This window comes from Schistocerca gregaria, chromosome 5 (assembly GCF_023897955.1).
Source record: "Schistocerca gregaria isolate iqSchGreg1 chromosome 5, iqSchGreg1.2, whole genome shotgun sequence".
Classification (NCBI taxonomy): Eukaryota; Metazoa; Arthropoda; class Insecta; order Orthoptera; family Acrididae; genus Schistocerca; species Schistocerca gregaria.
Window position 1 is genome coordinate 172,209,935 of NC_064924.1, and position 12,038 is coordinate 172,221,972.

Consider the following 12,038-nt stretch of genomic DNA (forward strand, 5'->3'; position numbering starts at 1 on the left):
AGACGCTATTCGACGCATTCAATTACTGGACGCAGACTAGACTTTATTCCAATGAAAGACCACTCCCTTACAGCTGTAGCTTTTGAGGTTTTTATGTTTATCTCTTCTTCTTCTTCTTCTTTCTGTCCTCCGTAGGTAGCCTCTTCAGGGAGTTATTCTCCTCCCATAACCTCTTCGTCATTTCTCTTCTGCTCTTCCTCTCTTCTTCCGAGACCTTCAGTGTCCTCTTCCCTTGTATGCTCCAGTAGTGACTATCTATCCTTATCCTCTGTCATCGTACTCCACTCGGTCTCTACTTGCTCCTCCAATTTTCCTTTCCTTCCACCTTGATGTTTATCTCACGTATCTACAAACGATTTCAAGACAATATTGTCCCGACTTCAAGTATCTGTTAGGCGTGCTTCATGAATCGAATGTTGTTAGTACTCAAACTGACGTTCCACCAAGAGAGTCGTCGATAAAATTTCGTTTCGACGCAGAAAATAGAAGGTGTTCGACACGAGCTACCAAACTGTATGGCAGACTATTATATGCTTCATGGATATGCTCCGGCGTGGAATTTGTATATCATAAAAAGCTTTCGACAGCTCCCTCTTCATCATCGTAATGAGTTACCCGCAGGCCTTGTAGTACTTTGCTTGCGAGGGGCATTCAATATGTAATGCAACACATATGTGTTATCGGAGATTTTCGGATGAAAAAATGTGGATGGAATTTGTTGTGGGACGTCATGGAATATTCTCGCTTCAGCCCCTACACTTCCGTTACATTTCATTTCATTTCCTGAAGTTCCAATACAATAAATAGGTGGCGGCTCCTTCAAAATGACACCTGTAACGAAGGTGCGTTCCAAGCAGAGAGCTGTCATTGAGGTGTATCGCTTGACTGGTGTCATCAGAGGGTCATTTGGAAGATGGAATGGCGCGCAGTAGTTTTCACTGATTAAAGCAGGTTATGCGTGCACGTAAGTGACGGTCTTTGTGACTACGACGTAGACCTATTGAGCGCTGTCTTGCAAAGTGCTTTTTTCCATGAAAAACTGGTCCCATCTCAAGCCTGGTCTGGGTTGTGATAAGCCACAACTATCGTTCACAGTTCGTGTTTCTGGAGCGGACGCCAACCAGCACTCGATTTGTGCAGAATGTTGTTAGACCCGTTCTTTTGCCCATTCTTTCAACAGAATGGTGACGTGTTGTTCCAACAGGATAATATATCCCACACACTGTCCATGAAACTCAATGTCCTCTGCAAGACATGCAATAATATTATCGTGGAACTCTTCCATTTGGTCCGTGTTTGCATATAAAAACAATAATATTAGAAATTGAGTCCGCCTTGATGCAAAACACCTTGTTATTCGTTTGTTTCTTTATTATGCCAAACTAGTTTCGGCGACAAATATCACCATCATCAGGTTTTTTTTTTAAATCTAAAACATGCAGAAAATGGTATGGTCGTAGAAACACAGTAAAACATTATTACATTTTTACAAATCGTCTTTGGAATTATAGTTTTATATTGATACTTTCCTACTACCTTATTTATTGCATGTTGCAGCATGTTTTAAGCAATTATTGGCGCTGTTTGTGACATATTTTCTGTGCTCTTTTTTTCTGTTGCCGTCTTTGTAATTAGCGAACATCATATCATCTGCAACCATGTGAGCGACTGTTAGTAAACAAATACTAAAAGGTGAAGTTTGTACGTCAGCAGTGTATACTTGGGGTTGTGGTAATGTTGTGGAAACAAGTTATTTTGGTGTGTGTTGTGCTGTTGCTTAGCTATTCGTGTGGATGGTATGTGGCTGCTTTTTACACAGAAAAACAAAACTTTTGCACTTTGTTTCTGATCCAGAATATTACGCCATCTTGCTGTTCAGGTGTAGAGGCGTATCGCAAGTGGCGAGAAATGCTATGAAAAACTGTAGCGCGAATTACGACGACTTCTATTCATTATTTATGTCTCTGTGTGTGATGGGGAAATGGTTCTTTTGCGTGTGTGTGCTTTCTATTCTGTGTCCTTGGTCACACATGCAGCAAGTTCCCTGGGCAATATGATCTCTGGAATTGACTCCAGTCGAACATGTGTGGGATATTATTGGACGAGAAGTGACTAGCATTACTCATCAACCAATAACTCTTACAGAACTACGGGAATAGGTCGGGCGGCGTGGGACAACGTATCCCAGGGCAATATTCGCCATTTGTTCGATCGACTGGATGCCACTCAGAGGGTCGATACCTTGTACTTCAGAACACTTTGTGCTATTGATCTGTAAATGTCGTCATTTCATGTGCGTCATATGCATTGCTGCAGCAATAAATCTTGACTGGAAGGAAACCTCTAAAAGGGTATACTAATTTTTGCCGGACTGTTTTTTTTTCTCTATATCTTTTAGTTTTCAAACAGTCGTCTTCTGAAACATGAAGACTTACAATTAAGACTGTATAATAGTTGTCTGAAGATACTAAACAAGCCACAGACTTTCGGGCATTACACGGGGGAGACCAGAGCGGCTTTAGACAGAGTGGACCTTGTGCATCTACATCTACATCTACATCTACACGGGTACTCTGCAAATCACATTTAAGTGCCTGGCAAAGGGTTCATCGAACCACCTTCACAACTCTCTATTATTCCAATCTCGTATAGCGCGCGGAAAGAATGAACACCTATATCTTTCCCTTATTTTACCGTGGTGATCGTGTGTCCCTATGTAGATCGGTGTCAACAAGATATTTTCGCATACGGAGGAGAAAGTTGGTGATTGGAATGTCTGGAGCAGATTCCGTCGCAACGAAAAACGCCTTTCTTTTAATGATGTCCAGCGCAAATCCCGTATCATTTGTGTGACACTCTCTCCCATACTTCGCTATAATACAAAACGAGCTGCCTTTCTTTGATCTTTTTCGATGTACACCGTCAGTCCTGTCTGGTAAGGATCCCACACCGGGCAGCAGTACTCTAAAAGAGGACGGACAAGCCTAGTGTACGCAGTCCCCTTAGTAGGTCTGTTACATTTTCTAAGCGTCCTGTCAAAAACGCAGCCTTTGGTTAGCCAACCGCACAACATTTTCTATGTGTTCTTTCCAATTTAAATTATTCGTAATTGTAATTCGTAGGTATTTAGTTGAATTTACGGCTTTTTAGATCAGACTGATTTATCGTGGAACCGAAGGTTAACGAGTTCCTTTTAGTACTCGTGTGGATGACCTCACGCTTTTCGTTATTTAGGGTCAACTGCCACTTTTAGCACCATTCAGATATCTTTTCTAAATCGTTTTGCAGTTTGTTTTGGTCTTCTGGTGACTTTATTAGTCGATAAACGACAGCGCCACCTGCAAACAACCAAAGACGGCTGCTCAGTTTGTCTCCCAAATCGTTTATGAAGATAAGAAACAGCAAAGACCCTATAACACTATCTTGGGGAACGCCTGAGATCACTTCTGTTTTACTCGATGACTTTCCGTCAATTACTACGAAATGTGACCTCTCTGACGGGAAATCGCAAATCCAGTCCCGTAACTGAGACGATATTCTATAAGCACGCCATTTTACTACGAGCCGCTTGTGTGGTACAGTGTCAAAAGCCTTCCGGGAATCGAGGGATACGAAATCGATCTGAAATCCCTTGTCAATAGCACTCAGCACTTCACGCGAATAAAGAGCTACTTGTGTTTCACAGGAACGATGTTTTCTAAACCGATGTTGACTGTGTGTCAATAGACCGTTTCCTTCGAGGCAATTCATAATGTTGGAACAAATGGGACGGCGAGACAGAGACGGGCAGGCGGCGTACCTGGTCGAGGAACATGGTCTCGCTGTCGGCCTGGAGGCGGTAGGCGGCGTCCAGCAGCTGCTGGAGCTCCCGCGCGAACTCGGCCTCCTCCTGCGAGGGCAGCGCCAGCGGCCCGCCCCCGCCGCCGCGCTCCACCGTGTAGGCAGCCAGCGCGTCCTCCCAGTACGACACCGCCGTGTCCAGCGCCTCCATGCCTGTAAACAACAACAACAACATAATACAGTCGCTCAGTCCCTTTGATCATACACTACTGGCCACTACAATTGCTACACAAGGAAGAAATGCATATGATAAACGGGTATTCATTGGACAAAGATCTTATACTAGAACTGATATGTCATTACACTGTCACGCAATTTGGGTGCATAGATCCTGTAAAATCAGTACCCAGAATAACCAACTCTGCCGGCCGGGGTAGCCGAGCGGTTCTAGTCGCTACAGTCTGGAACCTGCTGTCAACAACGTTGCTACACTGGCGGCCAACAGCAGGATGCACACAAAGGTTGTTTGGAAGACTGTAGCGCATGTGCAGGAATGTTTTAAGACTCAGGTCGTCCGTCCGCAGTACACATCTGACTAAAAGGGCGCATACCTTCCCTAGTCAGACACCAAAATGAATCAGAACGAACTGTCACAGCCGTTCGTTCTCAGACTTCGACGTTCTCCAGCGCCCAAGCCTTGACACAAAGTCTACATCTACATCTACGTGATTACTCTGCTAATCACAATAAAGTGCCTGGCAGAGGGTTCAATGAACCACCTTCAAGCTATCTCTCTAGCGTTCCACTCTCGAACGGCACGCGGAAGAAAAGAGCACTTACATTTTTCCGTGCTCTCCCTGATTTTTCTTATTTTATCGTGATGATCATTTCTCCCTATGTAGGGGGTGCCAACAGAATGTTTTCGCAATCGGAGAAGAAAACTGGTGACAGAAATTTCATGAGAAGATCCCGTTGCAACGAAAAACGCCTTTGTTTTAATGATTGTCACTCCAATTCACGTATCATGTCTGTGGCACTTTCTTCCCTACTTCCCGATAATACAAAACGTGGTGCCTTTCTTTGTACTTTTTCGATGTCACCCGTCAGTCCCACCTGATGCGGATCCCACACCGCACAGCAATACTCAAGACTAGGGTGGACAAGCGTGGTGTAAGCAGTCTCTTTAGTAGACCTGTTGCACCTTCTAAGCGTTCTGCCAATGAATCGCTGTCTTGGGTTTGCTCTACCCACAACAGTATCTATGTGATTGTTTCAATTTAGGTTATTTGTAACTGTAATCCCTAAGTATGTAGTTGCATTTACTGCCTTTAGATTTGTGTGACATATCGCTTAATCGACATTTAGCTGAATTCTTTTAGTGCTCATGTGAATAACTTCACACTTTTCCCTATTCAGGGTCAATTGCCACTTTTCGCACCATACAGATATCTTATCTAAATCATTTTGCAAGTCGTTCTGATCATCTGGTGACTTTGCAAAACGGTAAATGACAGCATCATCTGCAAACAGTCTAAAACGGCCTCTCAGATTGTCTCCTATATCGTTAATATAGATCAGGAACAAAAGAGGGCCTATAACACTTTCTTGGGGAACGCCGGATATTACTTCTGTTTTACTCGATGACATTCCGTCTATTAGTACAAGCTGTGACCTTTCTGACAGGAAATCCAGTCGTATCCAGTCGCACAACTGAGGCAATACTCGGTAGGCACGCAGTTTGGTTATAAGACGGTTGTGAGGAACGGTGTCGAAAGCCTTCTGGAAATCTAAAAATTTGGAATCAATTTGACATCCGTTGTCGTTAGCTTTTATTACTTCTTGAGTATAAAGAGCTAGTTGTGTTCCACAAGAACGATATTTTCTGAAACCGTGCTGACTATGTGTCAATAAATCGTTTTCTTCGAGGCACTTCATAATGTTTGAATACTGTATATGTTCCAAAATCCTACTGCAAAACGACTTAATTCAGCGGATTACACCTACTTCCCTTTATGAGTATAGGTGTGACTTGAGCAATTCTCCAGTCTTTAGGTACGGATCTTTCTGTGAGCGAGTGGTTGCATATAATTGCTAAATATGGAGCTATTTTATCAGCATACTCTGAGAGGAAACTGAATGGTATAATGTATGGACCAGAGTCCTTACCTTTATTAAGTGATTTAAGCTGCTTCGTTACTACGAGGAGACCTACTTCTATGTTCTCATCAGTCTGGGTAATCCTTGAAAATACTCACTGACATTGGTCGTTAAGAAATTACAATAACTACTTATGTTAGCAGTTAAGAAACACCGTTGACAGGACTGCAGCTTTATAATGTTCACTTTTGTGTCTGAAAGTAGTTGTTGTTGTGGTCTTCAGTCCTGGTTTGATGCAGCCCTCCATGCTACTCTATCCTGTGCAAGCTCCTTCATCTCCCAGTACCTACTGCAACCTACATCCTTCTGAATCTGCTTAGTGTATTCATCTCTTGGTCTCCCTCTACGAGTTTTACCCTCCACGCTGCCCCTCAACACTAAATTGGTGATCCTTTGATGCGTCAGAACATGTCCTACCAACGGATTCCTTCTTCTAGTTAAGTTGTGCCACAAACTTCTCTTCTCCCCAATCCTATTCAATACCTCCTCATTAGTTATATGATCGACCCAACTAATCTTAAACATTCTTCTGTAGCACCACATTTCGAAAGCTTCTATTCTCTTCTTGTCCAAACTAGTTATCGTCCATGTTTCACTTCCATACATGGCTACGCTCCACACAAATACTTTCAGAAACGACATCCTGACACTTAAATCTATAATCGATGTTAACAAATTTCTCTTCTTCAGAAACGCTTTCCTTGCCATTGCCAGTCTACACTTTATATCCTCTCTACTTCGACCATCATCAGTTATTTTGCTCCCCAAATAGCAAAACTCCTTTACTACTTTAAGTGTTTCATTTCCTAATGTAATTCCCTCAGAATCACCCGACTTAATTCGACTACATTCCATTATCCTCGTTTTGCTTTTGTTGATGTTCATCTTATACCCTCCTTTCATGACAATGTCCATTCCGTTCAACTGCTCCTCCAAGTCCTTTGCTGTCTCTGACAGAATGACAATGTCATCGGCGAAACTCAAAGTTTTTATTTCTTCTCCATGGATTTTTATACCTGCTCCGAATTTTTCTTTTGCTTCCTTCACTGCTTGCTCAATATACAAATTGAATAACATCGGGGATAGGCTACAACCCTGTCTCACTCCCTTCCCAACCAGTGCTTCCCTTTCGTGCCCCTAGACTCTTATAACTGCGTGTCTGAAAGTAACAAAAAATAAAAAACATATAACTCAATGTGAAAGTTCTGAACTACGCATAAGAACATATTGGTCACCTCACATGCAGCAGATCTACTAATCGCCAACTACTTTCCTTCAGTCACAATCAAGCTTCCAGTGTCCGGATCAGTATATTTAGTCAAATCGTACGCCTCAGTTGCTTCAAGTCAATCCGGTAGACGTTGTCTATTATGTTGCGTGTGTTACATTTGAAACTGTCAACTAGATGCCACCACGCTACACATCACTTGTTACGTCACCCCCGAGGGCGCCCTACCACCGTAACACTGAGAGAACTGTGAGACATGACTGAAGAGCTCAGGGCATGTACAGCGAGCGTTTCGCTGCACAAAAATGTCCGCATTATCGCTCATTCACTGCAATCCACGTTCGACTGAGCAACACCGGCACACTGATTCAGTACGCAGACCCAATACAGACACACGCTGGACTGTGCGTACACGTACCTCTGAGGAAGACATTCTGTTACAGCTTTGATAGCAAGCCGAGGTGTGTAGGAGCAATAGCCTTTGAGTTCGGTGATCAGCGAAGTTTAATATGGAAACTGTTACGTGAACAGCTGCTTCATCCTTTTCGGCCTACTAATGTACAAGCCATGCGACCAAATGATTAGCCATTTCGAGTTTGTCCGCTCCTTTCTGCAACAGGCTAATGAAGACCCTATTTCTAAAGTTGTTCCTTTTACGGATCAGACTCAATTTACTCCGGGAGTCGCCGTAACTCGCTTGTATGGGCGGATGCCGACCCACGTACTACGGTCAAGCGAGGTCATAAGAGACAATTTGCAGTAAACATGTCGGCCAGCATCGTGGGCGACTACTTGATTGCGGTAGGCCCTACATGCTGCCTCGTCGACGCAGACTGTTCTTACAAGAGCACCTGCCGACGTTATTGGAGGACACACGCGTACGTATCAGAGGAAGGCGCAGTCTGCAGAGCCAACACAAGCATAATTAACTTTGGCAATCAGCGTATCAGCCGGGGATGACCTATACATTTGCTATAAAATCCCCGTACCTTACTCCATTACACTTCATTTCCTGGAATACATGATAAGCGAAGTGTATTCTACCCCTGTGGACACAGAAGAGCAATTAGTTTCAAGAATTGGATGGTTGGTTGGTTGATTTTGAGGAAGGGGACCAAACAGTGAGATCATCGGTTCCATCGGATTCGGAAGGGTGGGGAAGAAAGTCGGCCGTGCCCTTTCAAAGAAAACATCCCGGCATTTGTCTGAAGCGATTCAGAGAAATCGCGGCAAACCTAAATCAGGATGGCTGGACGCAGGTTTTAACCGTCGTCCTTACGAATGCCAGTGTGCAAACCACTGCGCCATCTCACTAGATTTCAAGAATTATTGCAGTGTCCACACACGAACAGAACACGCCACTTTTCTTTCCATCGGACACCGGACTCCCTGCTACGTCGATACTGGCTCTGTGTTAAAGTTAACGGTGCTCGTTTTGAACGTTTATTGTAACACTGATCGAAAAAATGAAGGACTGAAACACATTTAACATTGTTTTATTCTCAGTCACGCCCAGTGTTTTCCAGGACACTCAGTATTCACTTAATATGCATTTCCGACTCCAGGCTGCCGTAACGAAATATATTTTTTCCTATCTCCGTCATCATATCTGTCAGTTTTGGTACTGAATTTTTGAACTCTCTGTACACCTTCTCTCTGCAGAGCACTGACAGAAATGCATTAAGACGTGAACAATATATAAAAAGACACGTTACAAATTTTCTCGACGCAGTGGAACGCCCTAATTGGTGCCAAATATACAATAATCGTGTTACCATGTTACCTATTAACTCCAAGTTCCGGTAAGTGGGCAAAGAGAGGCACAGGAGAAGATAGATAGTGGGGGGACAGTTGGACCTAGAGAGGGGAGAGGACTAAATGGACAGGGAGGGGGGCGGAGGAGATGGACAAAAAGAGGGGGAAGAAGTTGAGGGGCTAATGGAATTAGAATAAGTGATACCCGGGTAACGACGGGTACTCAGCTAGTAATTAAAATTAATACAGCTCAACTCTATGATTCCTCTGGAAGACTAACCACGGGCATTAATCGAAACAGAAATGACGTGAGAAAAGTACGTCGGTTCGTTCACACCTTCAAAGCAGAACAGCAATATTGTTACGGTGTATCTAATCCATAGCTGCACGATGGCAGGGGTAGTAACACACAATCTCCTCTCTAACACTGCCCATGTACAAACGATCTCTTGTTTCATCTCGAAAATCACTGCCCTTTCCTTGGTGGTCGGTTTCAGTGAACCTCCTGCACTCGCTTCATCCATGTTGCCAATCCAAATGGTTTCCTGAAACTCTCCTCCAACAGGAACAACAGAAGAATTTGTCTGTGTTAAGTTTACTGGAAGGCCGGTTTCGCATGATTCCTGAGACTGACAATATCTGGCCGGCCGGTGTGGCCGAGCAGTTCTAGGTGCGTCAGTCTGGAACCGCGCGACCGCTACGGTCGCAGTGTCGAATCCTGCCTCGGGCATGGATGTGTGTGATGTCCTTAGGTTAGTTAGGTTTAAGTAGTTCTAAGTTCTAGGTGACTGATGACCTCAGATGTTAAGTCCCATAGTGCTCAGAGCCATTTGAACCATTCTGAACTGACAATATCTCTGTTGTGCTGATGATAAACCCTTGGCCACCAGAGAAAAATCTCTCGCTGCCGCAGCAGAAGTTTCCAACAACGACCTTACTGTACTGCTTTCATACTTCAATAGATGGAGACTTAAACCAAATCCATCTAAAACCGAAGTCACATTATTCGATCTTAATAATAATAATAATATGGTAAATCTAAGGAAAAGTGTGCAGATATATCAATCATCCCAGTTATTTAAGGGTAACAATTGTCCGCACCCTTACGTACCGAAAACACTTCGAAAATAGCGCAGTACAAATAGCAACTCGAAATAGCATAACTAAGAAGCCCTGTCGAACTACTTGGGGAGTAACTGTAGAAATTCTCCGCATTCATCGCTTGCTATAATATTCTCTGTGCCGAATATTGTGTCCCGGTATGGATCAACAACTGTCGTTCCAAGCTTGTTGGTATCAACTGAACAGCACCGTAAGAGTGATCCTTCGTACCATCAAACCCACACGTGCATACTGGCTTCTGGTGGTGTGTAACTAGTTACCTCCAGAGATGCATGCAAAAGAGGCTCAGCTACGCAAATTTAGAAAAATCGTTGAAAATCCAGGCCTATCAGTTCATGAAGATCTCCAACAACTAAACCGCAGACGACTGTGTCCATTTGAACAACTTGCATACGACATTTACAAATCAAGACATCTATGGACGCGTGACTGGAATAAAATAAAGAAATAAATAAATAAAAATTTAAAAAAAACCAACCACTACAACAATGGTTCCAGAAATACAACCTTAACGCTTCGGGAACTGAATTAAACAGAGAAAACAGTGGACAGCACTAGACCGGGTGCGCACTGCATGGCAACTGCGCAGTTTCATCACAGAAATGGGGAAGAACATCATCTCCGGACTGTGACTGTGGCACACCGAGACAATCTATCCAGCATCTTCACAGCGAATGTCCTCTGCACTCATATCCTGGACTGGTTTCCTGCAGGCGTCTGTTTCGGTGCTGGAATGGACTCAACATCTTCACTCTGACATATAATTTCTTCTATCAAATGAAGCTATTTTGTTGAAAGACCTTTTCAAGTCCCAAACATGTATGATATATGTATGCAGACTGAAGCAACGAATGAAAATTTGTGTCAAGGTAGATATTCGAACGTGTTACAAATTTTCATTCGCCACTTCAGCTGCACATATATACATCCCATATGTTGACACATGAAAAGGGTACTGGAATATATAGTTTCATTTGATTAAAGCACCGTTGCCTGGGTTTCAGGCAGGATCCTCCGTTTCGTTCCACGCTGGAGTGATATTCCAAAACAGTTGGGTAGTCTGTGCAATTCTGTTCAGATTTAGCGGGAATACGGAGAGTGCTGAGGCTTGAATGGGAACTGGATTGAGCAGGAATGTGTTCTGAGGCAGTCCGTGCGGCTGTGCAAAGTCATAGCGTCAAGGTGGCGTAGTGGTTACTGCATCTGCCTAGAGACCAGGAGACCCACGTTTGAATCTCGGCCTTGGTACTAATTTTCATTCGTAGCTTTAGTCTGCATTTATACCAGAGTTGCCCAGAAAGTTTTTTTCTCCGCCGAAAACAATGCTACGAATGCAAAACGTTACGTATGTATTATCTGAAGTCTCCTGAGTGAACGCGCCAAGTTTCCTTCACTTCCCACATATAGCGTAGCTGCAGGACAGTTTCAAAATGGTGTCTGCAGGTGATGTACGTTACAAGTTACGTGCTGTCATTTAATTTCTTACTGCAGAGAAATACACGGTGGGGATTATTCACAAACGCTTGTGCAAAGTCTGTGGAGCATCTGCTGTTGATAGAAGGACAGTTAGTTGCTGGGCACGGAGGGTGAGGTCGTCAGAAGGCGGTTCGGCGGAGCTGCACGATTTGCAGCAGTCGGGGAGAACATCCACAGCTGTCTCACCTGATATGTTGCAGCGAGCTGTCATTCGCGAGGACAGACGCATAACGACCCGGCAGTTGACGCTGCATCTGTCAATCAGGAAAGGAAATGTGTTGCTGGTGTTAAGACAGCAACCAGCCACAAATTTAAGTTCCTTTATTCAAAGGGTGCCGTTATCGGTTTCAAATCATTACGATTCATCGTCAGACGGCTTTCATGCTTTCATTACAACATGTGCTGCGTTTTTTTTACTCATTAGTTATCCTAAAATATAAATAATACATAATTATAAGCACGTCACAAAGATGGTTGAGTTACAGATTTGCATTGGGCATACGAAAACTATGAATACAAG

The 12,038-nt window shown here is 43.6% G+C and overlaps 1 protein-coding gene across 1 annotated transcript in view; it reads right to left on the minus strand.

Annotated features, from left to right (window-relative positions):
* The window catches only part of LOC126271993 (mitoguardin), a 1,260,603-nt gene that overhangs the window by 89,940 nt on the left and 1,158,625 nt on the right, over positions 1 to 12,038 (minus strand). Inside the window, exon 4 of the mRNA XM_049974476.1 lies at positions 3,800 to 3,993. Within this exon, the coding sequence (XP_049830433.1) occupies positions 3,800 to 3,993 (194 nt within the window). The remainder of the gene's footprint in view (positions 1 to 3,799; positions 3,994 to 12,038) is intronic.